This window comes from Cinclus cinclus, chromosome 31 (genome assembly GCF_963662255.1).
Source record: "Cinclus cinclus chromosome 31, bCinCin1.1, whole genome shotgun sequence".
NCBI lineage: Eukaryota > Metazoa > Chordata > Aves > Passeriformes > Cinclidae > Cinclus > Cinclus cinclus.
In genome coordinates this window covers 2,102,420-2,128,490 of record NC_085076.1, presented here as the reverse complement: position 1 = coordinate 2,128,490, position 26,071 = coordinate 2,102,420, and the positions used below count along the sequence as shown (strand labels likewise).

General features: G+C 61.4%; 1 protein-coding gene across 1 annotated transcript; it reads left to right on the top strand.

The window, feature by feature from the left end:
* The first annotated feature begins 15,067 nt into the window (after positions 1 to 15,067).
* Positions 15,068 to 22,184, top strand: LOC134055125 (methanethiol oxidase-like). Its single transcript, XM_062511255.1, has 9 exons — positions 15,068 to 15,253; positions 16,684 to 16,804; positions 17,539 to 17,721; positions 18,554 to 18,735; positions 19,403 to 19,481; positions 20,321 to 20,442; positions 20,529 to 20,621; positions 21,065 to 21,183; positions 22,022 to 22,184. Exons 1-9 carry the CDS (start codon positions 15,083 to 15,085, stop codon positions 22,182 to 22,184), a joined length of 1,233 nt encoding a protein of 410 aa, XP_062367239.1. The 5' UTR covers positions 15,068 to 15,082.
* Positions 22,185 to 26,071: the final 3,887 nt, after the last annotated feature.

Here is a 26,071-nt window from a genome sequence, read left to right as displayed (position 1 = left end):
CGGCCGAAGACCCCTGCGGGACACGGGGGGAAAGGGGTCGGGGGCGGGCGGGGACGGGGACCCCTCCCCGAAGGGCTCCTGGGGGGGAATCGGCAGGGAAAGGGTGGGGTTTGGGGAGGGGGGATTTGGGGAATGGGGGAAAATGGGATTTGGGGAGGGGGGGAGTGGGGGGAATGGGGGATTTTGGGGAGGGGGGGAGTGGGGGAATGGGGGATTTGGGGAGGGGGGCAATGTAGGATTTGGGGGCAATGTGGGATTTGGGGATGTGGGGTGCAATGTGGGATTTGGAGATTTGGGGGGGGAATGTGGGATTTGGGGGATTTGGGAGTGGGGGATTTGGGGATTTGAGGGGAATGTGGGATTTGGGGAGAACTCACAAAATTACAGGATTTGGGGATCAGAACACACAGAAATTTCAGAATTTGTGAACAAGAACACTCAGGAATTCAGGAAGGAGAACACTCAGGAATTTGGAATTCAGGAAGGAGAACACTCAGAATTCAGGAAGGAGAACACTCAGAATTCAGGACTCAGGAAGGAGAACACTCAGAATTCAGCAAGGAGAACACTCAGGAATTCAGAATTCAGGAAGGAGAACACTCAGGAATTCAGAATTCAGGAAGGAGAACACTCAGAATTCAGGACTCAGGAAGGAGAACACTCAGAATTCAGGGCCCCGGGGCACCACTCCGCGTGTCCCCACCTTTCTTGAAGTCATCGGGGGCTGAAGCCACGCTCCGGCCACTTTGGGCACCAGCCCGGCGGAGCTGACCAGGACGTTGTGCCGCGCCTGGTACCAGAAGTCGTGGCCGCTCAGCGGAGTCTCGCACTCGCTCTCCCAGTTGCCCTTCAGCTCGAAGGTCTCCCCGTCCAGCACCACGAAACCACCTGGGACACGCCAGGGACGCGGCGCTGACAAAGCCGGGCCGGAACCGTCCCGGGGGGGACTCCCGAGAGGGGAGTTTGGGATGGGAAATGGGAATTGGAACGGGGGGGGAGGGAATGGTCACGATGGGAAATGGGAATTGTCACATCAGGAATGGGAATTGGAACAATGGGAATGGGAATTGGAACGATGGGAAATGGGAATGGTCACACTGGGAATGGGAATGGTCACAATGGGAAATGGGAACTCCCATCCCAGGTGAGCAGGAACTCCTGTCCCATATGAGCAGGAATCCCGTCCCAGGTGAGCACGAATCCCGTCCCACGTGAGCAGGAATCCCGTCCCAGGTGAGCAGGAATCCCATCCCAGGGTGAGCAGGAATCCCGTCCCAGGTACATGGTAACTCCCATCCCAGGTGAGCAGGAACTCCTGTCCCCATATGAGCAGGAATCCCATCCCAGGTGAGCAGGAATCCCGTCCCAGGTGAGCAGGAATCCCGTCCCACCTGAGCAGGAATCCCGTCCCAGGTGAGCAGGAATCCCGTCCCAGGTGAGCTCACCTTTGCCGTTCCCAGCCGGGTCGCCCATGTTGGCGATCAGGATGTCCCCGCCGGGCAGGGCGTGGCTCACAGCCAGGTAGCCCTTGTTGCACTTCCAGAACACATCCACGGGCTCGATCATCTGCACAGAGCGGAGACAATTCAGCTGCGCCTGCTGGGCGCGCTCGGGGCACAGAGGGGACCCTGCTCCAATTAACCTGCCCCAATTAATAATTCCTGCAATTAACCTGCCCCAATTAATAATTCCTGCAATTAACCTGCCCCTAATTAATAATTCCTGCAATTGATCTGCCCCTCATTAATAATTCCTGCAATTAACCTGCCCCAATTAATAATTCCTGCAATTAACCTGCCCCCAATTAATAATTCCTGCAATTAACCTGCCCGTCATTAATAATTCCTGCAATTGATCTGCCCCTCATTAATAATTCCTGCAATTAACCTGCCCCAATTAATAATTCCTGAAATTGACCCTGCCCCTCATTAATAATTCCTGCAATTAACCTGCCCCCAATTAATAATTCCTCCAATTAATAATTCCTCCAATTGATCCAGTCTCCAATTCATCCTCTCTTGAATTAATCCTCCCGTCCTTCCTGGAATCCTTCCTGCCTCGAATAAATCCATTCTTGAATTAATTTTTTCTTCCTTCCTTGAATTAATCGTTCCTTCCTTCCTTGAATCCATCCCTCCTCCAATCCATCCCTCCTCCAACTGATCCCTCCTCCAACAGATCCATCCTCCAATTAATCCATCCTCCAATTGATCCTTCCTCCAATCCATCCCTCCTCCAGTCCATCCTTCCTCCAATTGATCCATTCTCCAATTGATCCCTCCTCCAATTAATCCTTCATCCAATCCATCCTTCCTCCAACTGACCCTGCCTCCAGCTGATCCTTCCTTCCTTGCATTAATGTTTCCTTGCATTAATCCTTCCTTGAATTAATCCTTCCTTGAATTAATCCTTCCTTGAATTAATCCTTCCTTGAATTAATCTTTCCTTGAATTAATCCTTCCTTGAATTAATCCTTCCTTGAATTAATCCTTCCTTGAATTAATCTTTCCTTGAATTAATCCTTCCTTGAATTAATCCTTCCTTGAATTAATCCTTCTTTCCTTGAATCCATCCATCCTTGAATCCTTGAATCCTTGAATCCTCCCTCCCTACCTCCCTCTCTCCCCCCATTCCCCCATTCCCCCATTCCAAACCATTCCCCCCCATTCCCCCCGGTTCCCCCCGGTTCCCCCCATTCCCCCCCGGTGCCCCCCGGTTCCCCCCATTCCCCCCGGTGCCCCCCCATTCCCCCCATTCCCCCATTCCAAACCATTCCCCCCCCATTCCCCCCGGTGCCCCCCCGAGTTTCCCCCCATTCCCCCCGGTTTCCCCCCCATTCCCCCCATTCCCCCCATTCCCCCATTCCCCCATTCCCCCCCGGTTCCCCCCCATTCCCCCCCCGGTTCCCCCCATTCCCCCCCGGTTCCCCCCCATTCCCCCATTCCCCCCATTCCCCCCATTCCCCCCCATTCCCCCCCATTCCCCCCAATCCCCCCGGTTCCCCCCCATTCCCCCCCATTCCCCCCATTCCCCCCATTCCCCCCAATCCCCCCCGGTTCCCCCCATTCCCCCCATTCCCCCATTCCCCCCATTCCCCCATTCCCCCATTCCCCCCATTCCCCCCCATTCCCCCCATTTCCCCCATTCCCCCCAATCCCCCCGGGTTCCCCCCCATTCCCCCATTCCCCCCATTCCCCCATTCCCCCATTCCCCCCATTCCCCCCATTCCCCCATTCCCCCCATTACCCCCAATCCCCCCGGTTACCCCCGGTCCCCCCCCCCGCTCCCCCCGGCCGTACCTTGCAGATCCGCGGTGCCCGGCACTGCGAGCCCACCTCCACCACGTAGATGCGGGAGGAGATGAGGCAGGGCAGCACCAGCTTGGTCCTTTTGGCCGCGGCGCCGCTGTCGAAGCAGCCGCAGGCGGGGCCCCAGCCCGCGCAGTGCAGCTCGTCCTTGAGGTTGGGCATGGGCAGCCGGTGGATCACCTGGGCACGGCCAAGGGAGCTCAGCCGGGCCGGGCCGAGCCGGGCCGAGCCGGGCCAGAGGCCGCCGGGAGCGCTGGAGAGCGGCTGGGAGCGACCCCGGGATGTGGGGAGAGATGGATGGTGAACAGCCCCGGGATTGGGGATCCCAGGATGGGAACAGCCCCGGGATTGGGGATCCCAGGATGGGAACAGCCCCGGGATTTGGGGAACCCAGGATGGGAACAGCCCCGGGATTTGGGGAGAGATGGATGGGAACAGCCCCGGGATTTGGGGATCCCAGGATGGGAACAGCCCCGGGATTTGAGGATCCCAGGATGGGAACAGCCCCGGGATTTGGGGAGAGATGGATGGGAACGGCCCCGGGATTGGGGAGAGATGGATGGGAACAGCCCCGGGATTTGGGGAGTGATGGATGGGAACAGCCCCGGGATTTGGGGATCCCAGGATGGGAACAGCCCCGGGATTTGGGGAGTGATGGATGGGAACAGCCCCCGGGATTTGGGGAGAGATGGATGGGAACAGCCCCGGGATTTGGGGATCCCAGGATGGGAACAGCCCCGGGATTTGAGGATCCCAGGATGGGAACAGCCCCGGGATTTGGGGATCCCTCCCCGAGAAGATTCCCAGAGCTCTCCAGGCTCCTCTGGAAGGGATCGGGAGAGGCCGAGCCCGGACGCGGAGCTGGCGCTGCCCCGAGCCCCCCGGCACGGGGCAGGCAAGGGAAGGGAAAGGCGAATTCCCAGCAGGGAAAAAGAAAAGAAAACTAAAACTAAAACTAAACACTCCGCGAGCGCTGCGGAGCCGCAGGGCGGCAGGAAAAGGAGCGGGGCCCTCGCGGCAAAAGCACCCCGAGATCGCCCAGGTGGCTCCGAACGGGCCCGGCCCGGCCCGGGCCAGCGACCCCCTGCCCCCGGCGAGCCCAGCAGGGCGCTGGTACCTGGCCGTAGTGGCAGGAGCGCGGGTTGAGGTCCACGGTGGCCAGGAAATCGGGCTGCTCGATGCCGGTGCACCTGTAGGTGCAGGTCACGTAGGGCGACCTCCTCCCTCGGGGCTGGGGGCACGAAAACCGCCATCAAACCGAGCCGGGGAGCCCCCACCCCCCCCGAAATAATAATAATAATAATAATAATAATAATAATAATAATAATAATAATGGTAAAAAAGGGACGGGAAAGCTGCGGGCAGCGCTCAGAAATGAGCGGAATGATTTTCGGGGTGCTGAGATTTCCTGCGGCTCCCCCCGTGCAGCCCTGGGGCCGATCCTGAGCCGGGAACAACCGGGGGGGAAAAACCGGGGGGAAAAAACCGGGGGAGAAATCTCCGGGATCAACCCGGGGGAAACAACCGGGGGGGGAAATCTCCGGGAAACAACCCGGGGGGAACAAACGGGGGAAATCTCCGGGAACCACCCGGGGGGAAATCTCCCAGAGTTCTGTGAATGGGTTCTGCTCAGGGGGACCCCACAAATCCCACATTTTCTCCATTCTAGCCCAGTCCTGAGGCCGATCCTGAGCCGGGAACGGCCCGGGGGAACCTCCCGGAGCTCTGGGAAGGAGCTCAGCTAGGGGGGACCCCAAAAACCCCAAATTCTCTCCACTCCAACCCAGTCCCGGGACCGCTCCGGAGCCGGGAACAACCGGGGAAATCTCCGGGAACCACCCGGGGGAACCTCCCGGAGCTCTGGGAAGGGGCTCAGCACACACCCGGAGCTCAGGGGCGCCCCCAAAACCCCAAATTCCCTCCAGGGCAGCCCATGGCAGCGGCAGCACTCGCCTTTCAGCACGTCGGGGCACGAGGGGTACTCGTAGCACGGAGCTCTGCACCTGTCTGGGGGAGCAAGAGCGGAGCCCGTGAGCCCGGCCCGGGCCCGGGGTCCCGCAGCCCCAGCCCAGAGGGGCCCTCCCGGCCCAGGGACCACCGGGGCACCCCCGGGGCCAGCCCAGCCCTCGCTGGGCACCCAGGGCGAGCGATCCGGGACAGGGACCCTGGGGACAGCGCGGGGGCCGAGCCCGGCTGGGGACACCTGAGAGCCTCGGGGAGCCCGGGGACAGAGCAGGGAGGGGACAGGAGGGGGACAGGAGGGGGACAGGGATGGGAACAGAACAGGGACAGGGATGGGACAGGGATGGGACAGAGCAGGGACAGGGATGGGGACAGAACAGGGACAGGGATGGGACAGGGATGGGACAGAGCAGGGACAGGGATGGGGACAGAACAGGGACAGGGATGGGACAGGGATGGGAACAGAACAGGGACAGGGATGGGACAGGGATGGGACAGGGATGGGAACAGAGCAGGGACAGGGACGGGACAGGGATGGGACAGAACAGGGACAGGGATGGGAACAGAGCAGGGACAGGGATGGGGACAGAACAGGGACAGGGATGGGACAGGGATGGGACAGGGATGGGACAGGGATGGGACAGAGCAGGGACAGGGATGGGACAGGGATGGGATCAGGGATGGGGACAGAGCAGGGAAGGGGATGGGACAGGAGGGGACAGAACAGGGACAGGGATGGGACAGAGCAGGGACAGGGATGGGGACAGAGCTGAGATCGGGGATGGGACAGAGCTGCCACCGAAGCCGGGATCAGGGGTGGGGACAGAGCTGTCCCCCCGATCCCGGCCCGCTTCGGACGCTGCGAGGGTCCCTCACCCATGGCTGCAGCTCTGGGGGTCGCGGTGCTGGCGGCGGAGGAGCCGGAGCTGAGGGGCAGCTGCTGCTGTCTGCGGGCTGGAGCGGCTGTGCCGTGCCCAGGCTGCTCCCGGGGCCCTTTTATCCCGGGCCAAGGGCGGGGGCAGCGGGGCCAAGCCCAGGGAGGGGCTGCCCAGCGCTTGGGAGGTGCCGGCCCCGAGCTGCGGCTTCTTCGCCGCCTCCCCGCCGCCGATCGGGGCCCAAATCTGCTGCTCCCTGCAGCTCGCCCGGCCCCCCAGCCCGGCGGCCCGAGCCGATCCCGGCCCCGCTGCCCGCGGAGCGGCTGCTCCGCACCCGGAGCGGCCTCGGCCCGGCCGGCACCGAGCCCGGGCCGCCCCCAAAGCCCGGCCCGAGCCTCGGCCCCGGCGGCGGCTCCCGGGGCTGCCGGGGGCTGAGCCCACGGAGGCGCCAGGGGATCCTCACGGGAGGGTCCCGATCCCGATCCCCATCCCAGGGATCACCCAGAGCCTCCCGTGAATCCCGATCCCAATCCCAGGGATCACCCAGCGGCTCCCATGGATCCCGATCCCAATCCCAGGGATCACCCAGCGGCTCCCATGGATCCCGATCCCAGGGATCACCCATCAGGCTCCCATGGATCCCGATCCCAATCCCAGGGATCACCCATCAGGCTCCCATGGATCCCGATCCCAGGGATCACCCATCAGGCTCCCATGGATCCCGATCCCGATCCCAGGGATCACCTATCAGGCTCCCATGGATCCCGATCCCCATCCCAGGGATCACCCAGCGGCTCCCATGGATCCCGATCCCAATCCCAGGGATCACCTATCAGGCTCCCATGGATCCCGATCCCAATCCCAGGGATCACCCATCAGGCTCCCATGGATCCCGATCCCGATCCCAGGGATCACCCAGAGGCTCCCGGAGCTGGCTCTGCCCAGGGACCGGAGTTTGGGAGCTCAGGGACACCGGGACGGGCTCGGGCAGCTCCCGAGGGGATCCCAGCGATCGGGACAAAGCCGGGGCACAGCGGGGACCCCCAGGAAATCCCCCCCGAGCCCCTCCTGGGCCAGCAGCAGCCAGGCCAGGACACGGGGCGGCCTTCAGGGTGGCACCCGCGGCTGGGGACGAGGGGCCGGAGGGGCAAGAGGGGACTTGGGGAGCTCAGAACCGGGAACTGGGGCTGGAAGGGTCACGGGGACTGTCCCCAACCCCCTGGGCCACCAGAAGTCACCAGGGACTGTCCCCAACCCTCTGGTCACCCCCAAGTGTCCCCAAGCCCCTGGCGCTGCACAGCCGCTCATTAACCAGCCCCTCGTTAACCAGCCCCTCGTTAACCAGTCCCTCATTAACCAGCCCCTCGTTAACCAGTCCCTCTTTAACCAGTCCCTCGTTAACCAGTCCCTCGTTAACCAGCCCCTCGTTAACCAGTCCCTCATTAACCAGCCCCTCGTTAACCAGCCCCTCGTTAACCAGTCCCTCATTAACCAGCCCCTCGTTAACCAGTCCCTCGTTAACCAGTCCCTCGTTAACCAGCCCCTCGTTAACCAGCCCCTCATTAACCAGCCCCTCGTTAACCAGCCCCTCCTTAACCAGTCCCTCGTTAACCAGTCCCTCATTAACCAGCCCCTCGTTAACCAGCCCCTCGTTAACCAGTCCCTCGTTAACCAGTCCCTCGTTTACCAGTCCCTCTTTAACCAGCCCCTCGTTAACCAGTCCCTCGTTAACCAGCCCCTCGTTAACCAGCCCCTCATTAACCAGCCCCTCGTTAACCAGTCCCTCGTTAACCAGTCCCTCGTTAACCAGTCCCTCGTTAACCAGCCCCTCCTTAACCAGTCCCTCGTTAACCAGTCCCTCATTAACCAGCCCCTCGTTAACCAGTCCCTCATTAACCAGTCCCTCGTTAACCAGTCCCTCGTTTACCAGTCCCTCTTTAACCAGCCCCTCGTTAACCAGTCCCTCGTTAACCAGCCCCTCGTTAACCAGCCCCTCATTAACCAGCCCCTCGTTAACCAGTCCCTCGTTAACCAGTCCCTCGTTAACCAGCCCCTCGTTAACCAGCCCCTCATTAACCAGCCCCTCGTTAACCAGTCCCTCGTTAACCAGTCCCTCGTTAACCAGCCCCTCGTTAACCAGCCCCTCATTAACCAGCCCCTCGTTAACCAGTCCCTCGTTAACCAGCCACGCTGCTCCCTGTCCCCTCTCTGCTGTCGCCTGTTGCGATAGCGCCGATAAGAGCGCGATAAATGTCCCGGGGGGAACCGGTTCCATCCGGGACTCGATGATCCTGGAGGCGTTTCCCAACCTCGGAAATCCTGGAATTCTCTGAAATGTCCACTTTTATTTCCAAACCCCGACAATCCTGGAATTCTCTGAAACGTCCCCTTTATATCCAAATCCAGACAATCCTGGAATTCTTTGAAAGGTTCCTTTTATTTCCAAACCCAGGCAATCCTGGAATTCTCTGAAAGGTTCCTTTTATTTCCAAACCCAGACAATTCTGGAATTCTCTGAAATGTCTCCTTTATTTCCCAACACAAATAATCCTGGAATTCTCTGAAAGGTTCCTTTTATTTCCAAACACAAATAATCCTGGAATTCTCTGACAGGTTTTAACACCGCAATTTCCAAACCCAGACAATCCTGGAATTCTCTGGAGCGCCCCCTTTAACACTCAGCGCGATTTCCAAACATCAAACCCAGCTCCTAAACCCCCCCGAAATCGAGCGAATCCCACAAAACCGCATCCAATAAACCCTCGGGAGAACTGGAATTTCCCCCGCCGAGCCCGGCCGGGATCGGATGAAGCCGCGGCTGAGGAGACGAAGCTGCCGATAAGAGCCGCGATGATTTCCTGCCCCTCCCTGCGCCCAGGTGCGCTCGGCAGGTTCTCCCTGAGCTCACCTGCGGTTTTTCCACAGCCGGAGGTTCGGGCAGCGTTCCCCCCCAGCCCGGTCCGGGAAGTTTCCCGGTATCTCCTGCTCATCCCCTCTTCCCATAATCCCGGGAAAATCAGATTTCTGCCGCTCCTGACTCTGCAGATCGCGTTTATCTCTCCCCGGTTGGGAGATTTATCTGGGATCGGTGCCGCCCGTCCCTGAAAACCTCTGGAGCTGCACATTCCTGCCCCGTGCAGGGAGGAAAAGCCACCCCGAGCCTTTCAAGTCCCTCATCCCGAGCGGGTCCAGAGGAACGAGAGACGCCCTGGAATTATCTCCGCTGGTGGAGGCTGCTCGCGCAAAAAAAAAAAAAAATAAAAAAAAAAAAAAAAAAAAAAAAATCTTCAAAGCCTTGGGAATTATTTTTGGGATACGGCCCAGGGCTCCCGCCGGCTTTTCCTGTTTGTTTGGGGTGTCCCAGCGATCCCGATCCCGAAGGAATTCCCTGGTTTTTGGGGGATGTGGCACCGAAAAAAAAAAAAAAAAGGAGTTCGCTGTTCCCCCCGTGTGGAAATATTTTGTGTGCGTGTGCGTGGTGGAGCGGGGAATAAATTCCCGAGCTCACCCACTGTCACCTGCCCTCCGCTGCCCGCGGGAATTTCGGGTTTTGTCACATTTTCAGGCGAACTCAGGCGCCAGCTCCCAAAAAAATCACCCTTTTCCCGGCGAATCATGAGAAAATCAGGGAATTCCTGGCTTGGAAGGGAATTTATCAAGGTTCTCTCCCTGCTTTATTCCCCAAGCCCCTTCCGATGGTCCCCATGGAAAAATCATCCCAAAATCCAACCCCGGCACCGCCCGAGGCCGTTCCCGTCCCATTCCCTGCGAGCTGAAGCTGATCCCATCTATTTCTTTCCAAGAGGATTTCTGGGAATGACAGATGGAGACCGGGACAGAAGTGCAGGGAGCGGGGATTTAGGAACGGGAATCGATAAAATTTAAGTTTTCATTCCTGTTTTTATTTCCGCGGCTGATGGGAGCGCTGGGAATGCTGCACAGCCCTGGAAGCGGTGTGGAATTCCAGCCGGGAAGGGAACGGCCGGGAACGGGATCTGGGGCTCAATCCATGAATTTAAAAGTTTATTTTTCCAGAAGTGTCCCGGGGCTCAGCGCTCGGCTGAGCTGTGGGGAGGATGGAGAGCGGAGATTGAGGGGTGGGAAATGCCGAAGGGAGATGGGGATGGGAATGGGAATGGGAATGGGGGAAATGGAAATGGGAATGGGGAATGGGAATGGGAATGGGAATGGGGAAAATGGGAATGGGGAAAATGGGAATGGGGAAAATGGGAATGGGGGAAATGGAAATGGGAATGGGGAATGGGAATGGGAATGGGGAAAATGGGAATGGGGAAAATGGGAATGGGGAAAATGGGAATGGGGGAAATGGAAATGGGAATGGGGAATGGGAATGGGGATGGGAATGGGGAATGGGAATGGGGGAAATGGGAATGGGGGAAATGGGAATGGGGTAAATGGGAATGGGGGAAATGGGAATGGGGGAAATGGAAATGGGGGAATGGGGGAAATGGGAATGGGGAATGGGAAATGGGAATGGGGGAAATGGGAATGGGGAATGGGAATGGGGAATGGGGAATGGGAATGGGAATGGGAATGGGAATGGGGAATGGGAATGGGGAATGGGGAATGGGAATGGGAATGGGAATGGGGAATGGGGAATGGGGAAAATGGGAATGGGGAAAATGGGAATGGAGAAAATGGGAATGGGGAAAATGGGAATGGGAATGGGGAATGGGAATGGGGAATGGGAATGGGGATGGGGAATGGGAATGGGAATGGGGGAAATGGGGGAACGGGGGTGAGTCCAGGAAGGGGTCGGCAATGGGATCGGGAATGGGATCAGAGCAGATATCGGGACAGGGATCGGGACAGGAATTGGAGCAGGGATCAGAGCCGGGATCGGGGGAAGCCGGAGCCGGGAATCTCCCGGGGGAGGCAGCGCCGGGCCCGGACCCCGCCCAGGGTGCGGCAGAGCCGCGGGCTCGTCCCGATCCTCCCGTGTCCCCAAAATCCCGGCGGGTCCTTCCCGCTGCGGCCAGGCCGGGAGTGGCCAGCGGGGCGTGGGCAGTGGCCGGAGGGGCCGGGGCTCGTCCTGCGGCCACGGGAGCAGCGCCGGGCTGTGCTGAGCTGGCGCTTATCGCGATCTTATCAGCGCTATCGCGACAGGCGACCGCCGAGCGAGGACAGGGAGGGACACGGCGACGTCAGCAGGGGAAGCCACCGGGAGCAGCGCGGCTGGTTAATGAGGGATGGCTAATGAGGGATGGCTAATGAGGGATGGTTAATGAGGGATGGCTAATGAGGGATGGCTAATGAGGGATGGCTAATGAGGGATGGCTAATGAGGGGCGGGCTAATGAGGGGCGGGCTAATGAGGGGCTGGTTAATGAGCGGCTGTGCAGCGCCAGGGGCTTGGGGACACTTGGGGGTGACCAGAGGGTTGGGGACAGTCCCTGGTGACTTCTGGTGGCCCAGGGGGTTGGGGACAGTCCCCGTGACCCTTCCAGCCCCAGTTCCTGGTTCTGAGCTCCCCAAGTCCCCTCTTGCCCCTCCGGCCCCTCGTCCCCAGCCGCGGGTGCCACCCTGAAGGCCGCCCCGTGTCCTGGCCTGGCTGCTGCTGGCCCAGGAGGGGCTCGGGGGGGATTTCCTGGGGGTCCCCGCTGTGCCCCGGCTTTGTCCCGATCGCTGGGATCCCCTCGGGAGCTGCCCGAGCCCGTCCCGGTGTCCCTGAGCTCCCAAACTCCGGTCCCTGGGCAGAGCCAGCTCCGGGAGCCGCTGGGTGATCCCTGGGATCGGGATCGGGATCCATGGGAGCCTGATGGGTGATCCCTGGGATCGGGATCCATGGGAGCCTGATGGGTGATCCCTGGGATCGGGATCCATGGGAGCCTGATGGGTGATCCCTGGGATTGGGATCGGGATTCACGGGAGGCTCTGGGTGATCCCTGGGATGGGGATCGGGATCGGGACCCTCCCGTGAGGATCCCCTGGCGCCTCCGTGGGCTCAGCCCCCGGCAGCCCCGGGAGCCGCCGCCGGGGCCGAGGCTCGGGCCGGGCTTTGGGGGCGGCCCGGGCTCGGTGCCGGCCGGGCCGAGGCCGCTCCGGGTGCGGAGCAGCCGCTCCGCGGGCAGCGGGGCCGGGATCGGCTCGGGCCGCCGGGCTGGGGGGCCGGGCGAGCTGCAGGGAGCAGCAGATTTGGGCCCCGATCGGCGGCGGGGAGGCGGCGAAGAAGCCGCAGCTCGGGGCCGGCACCTCCCAAGCGCTGGGCAGCCCCTCCCTGGGCTTGGCCCCGCTGCCCCCGCCCTTGGCCCGGGATAAAAGGGCCCCGGGAGCAGCCTGGGCACGGCACAGCCGCTCCAGCCCGCAGACAGCAGCAGCTGCCCCTCAGCTCCGGCTCCTCCGCCGCCAGCACCGCGACCCCCAGAGCTGCAGCCATGGGTGAGGGACCCTCGCAGCGTCCGAAGCGGGCCGGGATCGGGGGGACAGCTCTGTCCCCACCCCTGATCCCGGCTTCGGTGGCAGCTCTGTCCCATCCCCGATCTCAGCTCTGTCCCCATCCCTGTCCCTGCTCTGTCCCATCCCTGTCCCTGTTCTGTCCCCTCCTGTCCCATCCCCTTCCCTGCTCTGTCCCCATCCCTGATCCCATTTTTGTCCCATCCCTGTCCCTGTTCTGTCCCCATCCCTGTCCCTGTTCTGTCCCATCCCTGTCCCGTCCCTGTCCCTGCTCTGTTCCCATCCCTGTCCCATCCCTGTCCCATCCCTGTCCCTGTTCTGTCCCCATCCCTGTCCCTGTTCTGTTCCCATCCCTGTCCCCTCCTGTCCCCTCCTGTCCCCTCCCTGCTCTGTCCCGGGCTCCCCGAGGCTCTCAGGTGTCCCCAGCCGGGCTCGGCCCCGCGCTGTCCCCAGGGTCCCTGTCCCGGATCGCTCGCCCTGGGTGCCCAGCGAGGGCTGGGCTGGCCCCGGGGGTGGCCCCGGGGGTCCCTGGGCCGGGAGGGCCCCTCTGGGATGGGGCTGCGGGACCCCGGGCCCGGGCCGGGCTCACGGGCTCCGCTCTGCTCCCCCAGACAGGTGCAGAGCTCCGTGCTACGAGTACCCCTCGTGCCCCGACGTGCTGAAAGGCGAGTGCTGCCGCTGCCATGGGCTGCCCTGGAGGGAATTTGGGGTTTTGGGGGCGCCCCTGAGCTCCGGTGTGTGCTGAGCCCCTTCCCAGAGCTCCGGGAGGTTCCCCCGGGTGGTTCCCGGAGATTTCCCCGGTTGTTCCCGGCTCCGGAGCGGTCCCGGGACTGGGTTGGAGTGGAGAGAATTTGGGGTTTTTGGGGTCCCCCCTAGCTGAGCTCCTTCCCAGAGCTCCGGGAGGTTCCCCCGGGCCGTTCCCGGCTCAGGATCGGCCTCAGGACTGGGCTAGAATGGAGAAAATGTGGGGTTTGTGGGGTCCCCCTGAGCAGAACCCATTCACAGAACTCTGGGAGATTTCCCCCCGGGTTGTTCCCGGAGATTTCCCCCGGTTGTTCCCCCCGGGTTGTTCCCGGTTGTTCCCCCGGTTGTTCCCCCGGGTTGATCCCGGAGATTTCCCCCCCCGGTTGTTCCCCCCGGGTTGATCCCGGAGATTTCCCCCCCCGGTTGTTCCCCCCGGGTTGATCCCGGAGATTTCCCCCCCCGGTTTTTCCCCCCGGTTTTTTCCCCCCGGTTGTTCCCGGCTCAGGATCGGCCCCAGGGCTGCACGGGGGGAGCCGCAGGAAATCTCAGCACCCCGAAAATCATTCCGCTCATTTCTGAGCGCTGCCCGCAGCTTTCCCGTCCCTTTTTTACCATTATTATTATTATTATTATTATTATTATTATTATTATTATTATTATTATTTCTGGGGGGTGGGGGCTCCCCGGCTCGGTTTGATGGCGGTTTTCGTGCCCCCAGCCCCGAGGGAGGAGGTCGCCTACGTGACCTGCACCTACAGGTGCACCGGCATCGAGCAGCCCGATTTCCTGGCCACCGTGGACCTCAACCCGCGCTCCTGCCACTACGGCCAGGTACCAGCGCCCTGCTGGGCTCGCCGGGGGCAGGGGTCGCTGGCCCGGGCCGGGCCGGGCCCGTTCGGAGCCACCTGGGCGATCTCGGGGTGCTTTTGCCGCGAGGGCCCTGCTCCTTTTCCTGCCGCCCTGCGGCTCCGCAGCGCTCGCGGAGTGTTTAGTTTTAGTTTTAGTTTTCTTTTCTTTTTCCCTGCTGGGAATTCGCCTTTCCCTTCCCTTGCCTGCCCCGTGCCGGGGGCTCGGGGCAGCGCCAGCTCCGCGTCCGGGCTCGGCCTCTCCCGATCCCTTCCAGAGGAGCCTGGAGAGCTCTGGGAATCTTCTCGGGGAGGGATCCCCAAATCCCGGGGCTGTTCCCATCCATCTCTCCCCAAATCCCGGGGCTGTTCCCATCCTGGGATCCCCAAATCCCGGGGCTGTTCCCATCCATCACTCCCCAAATCCCGGGGCTGTTCCCATCCTGGGATCCCCAAATCCCGGGGCTGTTCCCATCCATCACTCCCCAAATCCCGGGGCTGTTCCCATCCATCTCTCCCCAATCCCGGGGCCGTTCCCATCCATCTCTCCCCAATCCCGGGGCCGTTCCCATCCTGGGATCCCCAATCCCGGGGCCGTTCCCATCCATCTCTCCCCAAATCCCGGGGCTGTTCCCATCCTGGGATCCTCAAATCCCGGGGCTGTTCCCATCCTGGGATCCCCAAATCCCGGGGCTGTTCCCATCCATCTCTCCCCAAATCCCGGGGCTGTTCCCATCCTGGGTTCCCCAAATCCCGGGGCTGTTCCCATCCTGGGATCCCCAATCCCGGGGCTGTTCCCATCCATCTCTCCCCACATCCCGGGGTCGCTCCCAGCCGCTCTCCAGCGCTCCCGGCGGCTCTGGCCCGGCTCGGCCCGGCTCGGCCCGGCCCGGCTGAGCTCCCTTGGCCGTGCCCAGGTGATCCACCGGCTGCCCATGCCCAACCTCAAGGACGAGCTGCACTGCGCGGGCTGGGGCCCCGCCTGCGGCTGCTTCGACAGCGGCGCCGCGGCCAAAAGGACCAAGCTGGTGCTGCCCTGCCTCATCTCCTCCCGCATCTACGTGGTGGAGGTGGGCTCGCAGTGCCGGGCACCGCGGATCTGCAAGGTACGGCCGGGGGGAGCGGGGGGGACCGGGGGGAACCGGGGGGAACCGGGGTAATGGGGGGAATGGGGGAATGGGGGAATGGGGGGAATGGGGGAATGGGGGGAATGGGGGAATGGGGGGAACCGGGGGGAATGGGGGAATGGGGGAATGGGGGAATGGGGGGAATGGGGGGAATGGGGGAATGGGGGAATGGGGGAATGGGGGAATGGGGGAATGGGGGAATGGGGGGAACCGGGGGGAACGGGGGGGATTGGGGGGAATGGGGGGAATGGGGGAATGGGGGAATGGGGGGAATGGGGGGAATGGGGGGAACCGGGGGGAATGGGGGAATGGGGGAATGGGGGGAATGGGGGGAACCGGGGGGAACCAGGGGGGCACCGTTGGGAATGGGGGGAACCGGGGGGAATGGGGGGCACCGGGGGGAATGGGGGGAATGGGGGAATGGGGGGAGAGAGGGAGGTAGGGAGGGAGGATTCAAGGATTCAAGGATGGATGGATTCAAGGAAAGAAGGATTAATTCAAGGAAGGATTAATTCCAGGAAGGATTAATTCAAGGAAGGATTAATTCAAGGAAGGATTAATGCAAGGAAAGATTAATTCAAGGAAGGATTAATTCAAGGAAGGATTAATTCAAGGAAGGATTAATTCAAGGAAAGAAGGATTAATGCAAGGAAGGATTAATTCAAGGAAAGATTAATTCAAGGAAAGATTAATTCAAGGAAGGATTAATTCAAGGAAAGATTAATTCAAGGAAGGATTAATTCAAGGAAGGATTAATTCAAGGAAGGATTAATGCAAGGAAACATTAATGCAAGGAAGGAAGGATCAGCTGGAGGCAGGGTCAGTTGGAGGAAGGATGGATTGGATGAAGGATTAATTGGAGGAGGGATCAATTGGAGAATGGATCAATTGGAGGAAGGATGGACTGGAGGAGGGATGGATTGGAGGAAGGATCAATTGGAGGATGGATTAATTGGAGGATGGATCTGTTGGAGGAGGGATCAGTTGGAGGAGGGATGGATTGGAGGAGGGATGGATTCAAGGAAGGAAGGAACGATTAATTCAAGGAAGGAAGAAAAAATTAATTCAAGAATGGATTTATTCGAGGCAGGAAGGATTCCAGGAAGGACGGGAGGATTAATTCAAGAGAGGATGAATTGGAGACTGGATCAATTGGAGGAATTATTAATTGGGGGCAGGTTAATTGCAGGAATTATTAATGAGGGGCAGATCAATTGCAGGAATTATTAATGAGGGGCAGATCAATTGCAGGAATTATTAATTAGGGGCAGGTTAATTGCAGGAATTATTAATTGGGGCAGGTTAATTGCAGGAATTATTAATTGGGGCAGGTTAATTGGAGGCAGGGTCCCCTCTGTGCCCCGAGCGCGCCCAGCAGGCGCAGCTGGAATTGTCTCCGCTCTGTGCAGATGATCGAGCCCGTGGATGTGTTCTGGAAGTGCAACAAGGGCTACCTGGCTGTGAGCCACGCCCTGCCCGGCGGGGACATCCTGATCGCCAACATGGGCGACCCGGCTGGGAACGGCAAAGGTGAGCTCACCTGGGACGGGATTCCTGCTCACCTGGGACGGGATTCCTGCTCACCTGGGACGGGATTCCTGCTCACCTGGGATGGGAGTTACCATGTACCTGGGACGGGATTCCTGCTCACCTGGGATGGGATTCCTGCTCATATGGGACAGGAGTTCCTGCTCACCTGGGATGGGAGTTACCATGTACCTGGGACGGGATTCCTGCTCACCTGGGATGGGAGTTACCATGTACCTGGGACGGGATTCCTGCTCACCTGGGACGGGATTCCTGCTCATATGGGACAGGAGTTCCTGCTCACCTGGGATGGGAGTTACCATGTACCTGGGACGGGATTCCTGCTCACCTGGGATGGGATTCCTGCTCATATGGGACAGGAGTTCCTGCTCACCTGGAATGGGAGTTACCATGTACCTGGGACGGGATTCCTGCTCACCTGGGATGGGATTCCTGCTCACCTGGGACGGGATTCCTGCTCACCTGGGACAGGAGTTCCCATTTCCCATTGTGACCATTCCCATTCCCAGTGTGACCATTCCCATTTCCCATCGTTCCAATTCCCATTCCCATTGTTCCAATTCCCATTCCTGATGTGACAATTCCCATTTCCCATCGTGACCATTCCCTCCCCCCCGTTCCAATTCCCATTTCCCATCCCAAACTCCCCTCTCGGGAGTCCCCCCGGGACGGTTCCGGCCCGGCTTTGTCAGCGCCGCGTCCCTGGCGTGTCCCAGGTGGTTTCGTGGTGCTGGACGGGGAGACCTTCGAGCTGAAGGGCAACTGGGAGAGCGAGTGCGAGACTCCGCTGAGCGGCCACGACTTCTGGTACCAGGCGCGGCACAACGTCCTGGTCAGCTCCGCCGGGCTGGTGCCCAAAGTGGCCGGGCGTGGCTTCAGCCCCGATGACTTCAAGAAAGGTGGGGACACGCGGGTGGTGCCCGGGCCCTGAATTCTGAGTGTTCTCCTTCCTGAGTCCTGAATTCCTGAGTGTTCTCCTTCCTGAATTCTGAGTGTTCTCCTTCCTGAGTCCCGAATTCCTGAGTGTTCTCCTTCCTGAATTCTGAGTGTTCTCCTTCCTGAGTCCTGAATTCTGAGTGTTCTCCTTCCTGAATTCTGAGTGTTCTCCTTCCTGAGTCCTGAATTCTGAGTGTTCTCCTTCCTGAATTCTGAGTGTTCTCCTTCCTGAATTCTGAGTGTTCTCCTTCCTGAGTCCTGAATTCTGAGTGTTCTCCTTCCTGAATTCTGAGTGTTCTCCTTCCTGAATTCCGAATTCCTGAATGTTCTCCTTCCTGAATTCCAAATTCCTGAGTGTTCTCCTTCCTGAATTCCTGAGTGTTCTTGTTCACAAATTCTGAAATTTCTGTGTGTTCTGATCCCCAAATCCTGTAATTTTGTGAGTTCTCCCCAAATCCCACATTCCCCTCAAATCCCCAAATCCCCCACTCCCAAATCCCCAAATCCCACATTCCCCCCAAATCTCCAAATCCCACATTGCCCCCACATCCCCAAATCCCACATTGCCCCCAAATCCTACATTGCCCCCCTCCCCAAATCCCCCATTCCCCCACTCCCCCCTCCCCAAATCCCATTTTCCCCATTCCCCCACTCCCCCCTCCCCAAATCCCACATTCCCCCCAAATCCCCCCTCCCCAAACCCCACCCTTTCCCTGCCGATTCCCCCCCAGGAGCCCTTCGGGGAGGGGTCCCCGTCCCCGCCCGCCCCCGACCCTTTCCCCCCGTGTCCCGCAGGGGTCTTCGGCCGCCGCCTGAACGTGTGGAACTTGTCGTGCCGCAGCCTCACGCAGTGCTTCGACCTGGGCGAGGATTCCCTGCCGCTCACCGTGCGCTTCCTGCACAGCCCCGACGCCGCCGAGGGCTACGTGGGCTGTGCCCTGAGCGGGGCCATCTTCCGCTTCTACAAGCCCTGCGAGGCGAGTGCGAGCCACGGCAGCGGGCCCGGGGCTGGGGGGGGGGAGGAGGAGGAGGAGGGGGAGGAGGAGGAGGAATAAGGAGGAGGAGGAGGAGGAAGAAGGAGGAGGAGGATGATGATGAGGAGGAGGAGGAGGAGGAGGGGGGGGGGGACGACTGGGAGGGTCCGGATCCAGGGACTGGGGGAGCGGGGATGAGCCCGTTGGGATCGGGGATGGGATCGGGATGGGATCAGAACCGGGACCGGGATGGGATCGGGATCGGAACCGAACCGATCCCAGTGTGTTCGAGATCGGGGATGGGATCGGGATGTAATTGGGATCAGGATGGGAACGGGATCGGGAGCGGGATGGGATCGGAACCGAACTGATCCCAGTGTGTTCGGGATCGGGATGGGATCGGGACCGGGATGGGATCGGGACCGGGATGGGATCGGGATCGGGATGGGATCGGGACCGGGATAATCCCGTTGGGCTCCGGATCGGGAGCGGGGCTGGGACAGGGATCGGGATCGGCCCCTTGTGGCCCGGATCGGGATGGGGACGATCCCTTTGGACCCGGCTCGGCTCGGGCCGGTGCCGTCGGTCCCGGCTCGGCTCGGTTGGGCTCGGCTCGGCTCGGCTCGGCTCGGCTCGGCTCGGTGCGAGCGCGCTCGCTGTCCCTGTGCAGAGAGAGAACTGGGCCGTGGAGGAGGTGATCCGGATCCCGGCCAAGGACGTGTCGGGCTGGATCATGCCCAAGATGCCAGGTTCGTGTGGGCTCGGGGCCGGCACCGCCGCTGGCCCCGCGGCCCCGGCACCGGGCACAGCCCCGTGGGAGCCCAGAGCTCCGTGGGGCACCCCAGAGCCGGCTGGGCGACCCCAAATCCTGCTGGGTGCCCCCAAATCCTGCTGCGAGACCCCAAATCCTGCTGGGTGCCCCCAAATCCTGCTGGGAGACCCCAAATCCTGCTGGGTGACCCCAAATCCTTCTGGGAGACCCCAAATCCTGCTGGGTGCCCCCAAATCCTGCTGGGAGACCCCAAATCCTGCTGGGTGCCCCCCAAATCCTGCTGAGAGACCCCAAACCTGCCGGGCTCCGAATCCTGCCTGACTCCCACGCCCAGCTCAGCCCAGATTTTGGCTGTTTCCAAACCCTCAGTAACCCCAAATTTGACTGAACCCAAATCCTGCCTGTCTCCCAAATCCCATCTCCCACAATGCCATCTCCCCCCCCATCCCAAATCACCCCAATTCCCAAATCCCCCCCATTCCCGTGCCCCCCCCATTCCCGTCTCCCCCCCATCCCAAATCCCCCCATTCCCGTGTCTCCCCCATTCCCGTGTCCCCCCCCAATCCCAAATCCCCCCCATTCCCGTGTCCCCCCCATTCCCGTGCCCCCCCCCATTCCCGTGTCCCCCCCCAATCCCAAATCCCCCCCATTCCCGTGTCCCCCCCATTCCCGTGTCCCCCCCATTCCCGTGTTCCCCCCCATCCCAAATCCCCCCCATTCCCGTGTCCCCCCCAATCCCAAATCCCCCCCATTCCCGTGTCCCCCCCACCCCTCCCCGGTGCTGCCCGTGTCCCTGAGCCCCGGCTGTGCCCGCAGCCTTCATCGCCGACCTCATCATCAGCCCGGACGACCGGTTCCTGTACGTGTGCAACTGGCTGCACGGGGACATCCGCCAGTACGAGCTGGGCAGGAACTGCAAGCCCCGGCTGGTGGGGCAGGTGAGGGGCAGCCCCCGGCCCGGGGGGCGAGCGGGGCCAGCGGGGCCAGTGCCGGGGAACGCTCGTGAGCCCCCCGTGCCTTGCAGGTGTTCGTGGGGGGCAGCATCCTGCGAGGGGGCCCCGTGAGCGTCTGCAGGGACGAGGAGCTCAAGGGCCAGCCCGAGCCGCTGGTGGTCAAGGTGAGCGGGCTGGGGCTGGGGGGCGACTGGGAGGGACTGGGGGGACTGGGAGTGGGGGTGGGAGCGGGGGTGGGTGAACCTGGGGGGGTGTGAGCGCTCACCTGAGGGTGTGAGCGCTCACCTGAGAGTGTGAGTGCTCACCTGAGGGTGTGTGTGCTCACCTGAGAGCGTGAGTGCTCACCTGAGAGCGTGCTCCCAGTCCGTGTGTCCCAGTGCTCCCAGTGCCCCCAGTGCTCCCAGTCCGTGTGTCCCAGTGCTCCCAGTTCCCCCAGTGCTCCCAGTGCCCCCAGTGCTCCCAGTCCGTGTGTCCCAGTGCTCCCAGTTCCCCCAGTGCTCCCAGTGCCCCCAGTGCTCCCAGTCCGTGTGTCCCAGCGCCCCCAGCCCCTGTCCCAGTGCCCCCGGTTCCCCCAGTGCTCCCAGTAAGCCCAGCCCGTGTGTCCCAGTGCAAGCGCGTGTTCGGCGGCCCCGCCGCGCTGCAGCTGAGCCTGGACGGGAAGCGGCTCTACGTGACCAACTCCTTCTACAGCACCTGGGACCGGCAGTTCTACCCCAGCCTGCTCAAGTGAGAATTCCCGCCGGGAAAAGGCGCCCCCGGGCCGGGGAGGGGGTGGGCAAGGGGCCGGGACCCCCCCGAGCCGGGCCGGGATTGAGCAGAGCCCGGGCTGAGCTCAGCCCTAAGGGGGTCCGGACTGGGCGGGCGCGGCCTGAGCTGCTCCGGGGGGATCTGGGGGGGAGAAGGGACCCCGAACCCGTCCTGAGCCAGTCCAGGGGATTTGGGATCCGAACCCGACCCCGAACCCGTCCTGAGCCAGTCCAGGGGATTTGGGATCCGAACCCGACCCCGAACCCGTCCTGACCCAGTCCAGGGGATTTGGGATCCGAACCGGACCCCGACCCCCTGAACTCGCCCCCATCCCCCCGGGACTCGCCCCCATCCCCACTGAACTCGCTCCCGACCCCCTGAACTCGCCCCCATCCCCCCGGGACTCGCCCCCATCCCCACTGAACTCGCCCCCATCCCCACTGAACTCGCTCCCGACCCCCTGAACTCGCCCCCATCCCCCCGGGACTCGCCCCCATCCCCCCGGGACTCGCCCCCATCCCCACTGAACTCGCCCCCATCCCCACTGAACTCGCTCCCGACCCCCTGAACTCGCCCCCATCCCCCCGGGACTCGCCCCCATCCCCCCGGGACTCGCCCCATCCCCACTGAACTCGCCCCCATCCCCCCGGGACTCGCCCCCATGCCCCCCGAAGTCGCCCCCCGCTCCCCCCCGGTCCCACCCCGCTGTCCCCCCGGGCCCGGGCGGGCTCTGGCGCTGTCCGCAGCGGCTCCGGGCGGGCTCCGGGCCGGCTCCCGGGGCTCGCAGTCGCCACGAGCCGCCGCTGTGGCCGCGCAGGGAGGGCTCGGTGATGCTGCAGCTCGACGTGGACACGGACAAGGGCGGGCTGGCCGTGAACAAAAACTTCCTGGTGGATTTCGGCAAGGAGCCGCACGGGCCGTGCCTGGCGCACGAGATTCGCTTCCCCGGCGGCGACTGCAAATGCGAGCCCCTGGCCTGAGGGAGCGAGCCCGGGTGATGGGATGTGGGGATATCCCGGGTTTGGGGTGTCCCGGGTGATGGGATGTGGGGATATCCCGGGTTTGGGGTGTCCCGGGTGATGGGATGTGGGGATATCCCGGGTTTGGGGTGTCCCGGGTGATGGGATGTGGGGATATCCCGGGTTTGGGGTGTCCCGGGTGATGGGATGTGGGGATATCCCGGGTTTGGGGTGTCCCGGGTGATGGGATGTGGGGATATCCCGGGTTTGGGGTGTCCCGGGTGATGGGATGTGGGGATATCCCGGGTTTGGGGTGTCCCGGGTGATGGGATGTGGGGATATCCCGGGTTTGGGGTGTCCCGGGTGATGGGATGTGGGGATATCCCGGGTTTGGGGTGTCCCGGGTGATGGGATGTGGGGATATCCCGGGTTTGGGGTGTCCCGGGTGATGGGATGTGGGGATATCCCGGGTTTGGGGTGTCCCGGGTGATGGGATGTGGGGATATCCCGGGTTTGGGGTGTCCCGGGTGATGGGATGTGGGGATATCCCGGGTTTGGGGTGTCCCGGGTGATGGGATGTGGGGATATCCCGGGTTTGGGGTTCCCGTTCCCGCTGCAATCTCGATCCCGCTCCGGGCAAAGCAGCGCCGGGACCCGCGGCTGTTCCTGGGATAACCCGGGACATTCCCTATCCCTATCCCGGGTCATTCCCTGTCCCTGTCCCAGGACATTCCCTGTCCTTATCCCGGGACATTCCCTGTCCCATCCCTGTCCTTATCCCGGGACATTCCCTGTCCCTATCCCGGGACATTCCCTGTCCCACCCCTGTCCCTATCCCGGGACATTCCCTGTCCCACCCCTGTCCCTGTCCCGGGACATTCCCTGTCCCATCCCTGTCCTTATCCCGGGACATTCCCTGTCCCTATCCCGGGACATTCCCTGTCCCACCCCTGTCCCTATCCCGGGACATTCCCTGTCCCTATCCCGGGACATTCCCTGTCCCACCCCTGTCCCTATCCCGGGACATTCCCTGTCCCGTTCCTATCCCAGCTCTGCTTTTCCCAAAATCTCAATAAAGTTTTTTCCTGCATCAGCCGAAGTTTCCCGAGCCTCATTTTCCGGGGGGGGGGGGTGGGGGGGGTGGGGAAGAACAAAAACAAAAACAAAAATCCCGGGATAAAACAACAACAAAAAAATTAAAAATAAAAAATCCCGGGCTGGGAAAGTCCAGATTTTTTTCCGGATGTTTTTCCAGATTTTTCCCGGATTTTTTTTTCCCGGAATTTCCCCCACTGTTCCATGAGGGGTTTTTTTGTGGGATTTTTTTTGGATCCCGATTTTCCAAAATTTTCCCACTCTTCCATGGGGTTTTTATTTGGGATGGTTGGATCTAAATTTTACAGAATTTTTTGAAAAATTTTTCCTCTCTTCCTTTTTTTCCTTTTTTTTTTTTTTCCGGATGGTTGGTTCTGGGTTTTCCAGAATTTTTGCAGTATTCTCCTGCTGTTCCATGGGGTTTTTTTGTGGGATTGCTGGATCCCGATTTTTCCGGGTTTTTTCCCAGAATTTTCCCGCTGTTCCATATTTTTTTTTTTTTTTTTGTGGGATTGATGGATCCAGGTTTTCCAGAATTTCTGCTCTGTTCCACTGGATTTTTTTTTTTTTTTTTTTTTTTTTTTTTTTTGTGGAATGGTTCGATCTGGGTTTTTTGGGAATTTTCCCAGAATTTTCCTGCTTTTCCACGTTTTTATTTTTATTTTTATTTTTATTTATATTTTTGTTTTTGTTTTTATTTTTATTTTTTTAGGATGGGATCCGTGCATTTCAGGCTCTCTGGGGAAATCGAGGATTATTATTATTTTTTTTTTTTTCAAGTGGGAAAAAAATTCCTTGGGATCATCATCACCTTTGCACACTCACCCACGTGACCCTCCCTCGCACACCCACCCACGTGACCCCATCACGTGACCCTCCCTTGCACACTCACCCACGTGACCCCACCACGCGACCCTCCCTTGCACACTCACCCACGTGACCCCACCATATGGCTTCTTTTACACACCAACCACACGTGACCCCATCACGTGACCCCCCTTGCACACTCACCCACGTGACCCCCCTGCACACTCACCCGCGGAACCCTCCCTTGCACAGGCACCTCACGTGACCCCCCATCACGTGACCCCCCTTGCACACTCACCACGTGTTTCCCCCCCTCACGTGACCCGCTTGCACACTCGCCGCACACCCGTCTCCCCTCGCCCCGCCCGCCCCGACCAATCAGATCGCTGTTGCCAGGCAGATTTCAGCCCCTCCCTCCCCGCCGCATCCGGCCGCTCACCTCCAGCCGAGGGGAGGGAGGGGGACCGAGCTCAGCCAATCACAGCCGCGGCTTCCGCCGTATCCGGGCAGACCAGCGGCGCCGCGGCCAATCAGAAAAAAGAAGGGGCCGCGCGCGCGGCGAGCGAGGGGCGCGTTCACTTTCGGTTCGCGCGGGGGGCGCGGGGCACGTGGCGGGACCCCTCCCCTCCCCCCCCCCCCTTTTTTTTTTTTGGGACACCCCCCCCCCCCCCCCCCCCGAACAGGACGGGACCAGGTGGGTGCGGGGCTGGCGGGGGGTGGGGACAGGGTTGGGGACACCCCGGGGTCGCGGTGCGGGAGGGGGGTCCCGGCTCCCGGACACCCCGCGGGCCGCGGGGGAGGGCGATGGTGGCCCCGGGGGTCGCTTCCGGTTGCCTCGCGGCCCCCGGGGGTCGTTTCCGGTGGCCTCGTGGCCCCCGGGGGTCGCTTCCTGGTGTCCCATGTCGCCGTGGCCCGGGGGTCCCTTCCTGGCTGTCCCACGGTCCCCGGGATCCCTTCCGTTTGCCCCATGGCCTCGGGAATCACTTCCGGGTGGCCCTGTGGCCGTGTGGGTCTGCTCCTGGTGTCCCCATGTCCCCCTGTCCCTGGGGACCCTGTCCTGATGTCCCCCGTCCCTGATGTCCCCTGTCCCTGATGTCCCCTGTCCCTGATGTCCCCCCGTCCCTGATGTCCCCTGTCCCTGATGTCCCCTGTCCCTGATGTCCCCTATCCCTGATGTCTCCTGTCCCTGGTGTCCCCCTGTCCCTGATGTCCCCTGTCCCTGGTGTCCCCCTGTCCCTGATGTCCCCTATCCCTGATGTCCCCCTATCCCTGATGTCCCCCGTCCCTGATGTCCCCCTGTCCCTGATGTCCCCTGTCCCTGATGTCCCCCTGTCCCTGATGTCCCCCGTCCCTGATGTCCCCCTGTCCCTGATGTCCCCCCGTCCCTGATGTCCCCCGTCCCTGATGTCCCCCTGTCCCTGATGTCCCCTATCCCTGATGTCCCCCGTCCCTGATGTCCCCTGTCCCTGATGTCCCCTGTCCCTGATGTCCCCTATCCCTGATGTCTCCTGTCCCTGGTGTCCCCCTGTCCCTGATGTCCCCTATCCCTGATGTCCCCCTATCCCTGATGTCCCCCGTCCCTGATGTCCCCCTGTCCCTGATGTCCCCTGTCCCTGATGTCCCCCTGTCCCTGATGTCCCCCCGTCCCTGATGTCCCCCGTCCCTGATGTCCCCCTGTCCCTGATGTCCCCTGTCCCTGATGTCCCCCCGTCCCTGATGTCCCCCGTCCCTGATGTCCCCTATCCCTGATGTCCCCTGTCCCTGATGTCCCCTGTCCCTGATGTCCCCCTGTCCCTGATGTCCCCTATCCCTGATGTCCCCCTGTCCCTGATGTCCCCCGTCCCTGATGTCCCCTGTCCCTGATGTCCCCTATCCCTGATGTCCCCCTGTCCCTGATGTCCCCTATCCCTGATGTCCCCTGTCCCTGATGTCCCCCTGTCCCTGATGTCCCCTGTCCCTGATGTCCCCCTGTCCCTGATGTCCCCCTGTCCCTGATGTCCCCTATC

Coding starts and splice junctions, on each gene's coding strand:
- LOC134055125 (XM_062511255.1), top strand. CDS start 15,083: ATGCCCAACCTCAAGGACGAGCTGCACTGCGCGGGCTGGGGCCCCGCC. Junction 16,805..17,538: donor CCCGGCTGGGAACGGCAAAG/GTGAGCTCACCT, acceptor GGCGTGTCCCAG/GTGGTTTCGTGGTGCTGGAC. Junction 20,622..21,064: donor CCGAGCCGCTGGTGGTCAAG/GTGAGCGGGCTG, acceptor CGTGTGTCCCAG/TGCAAGCGCGTGTTCGGCGG.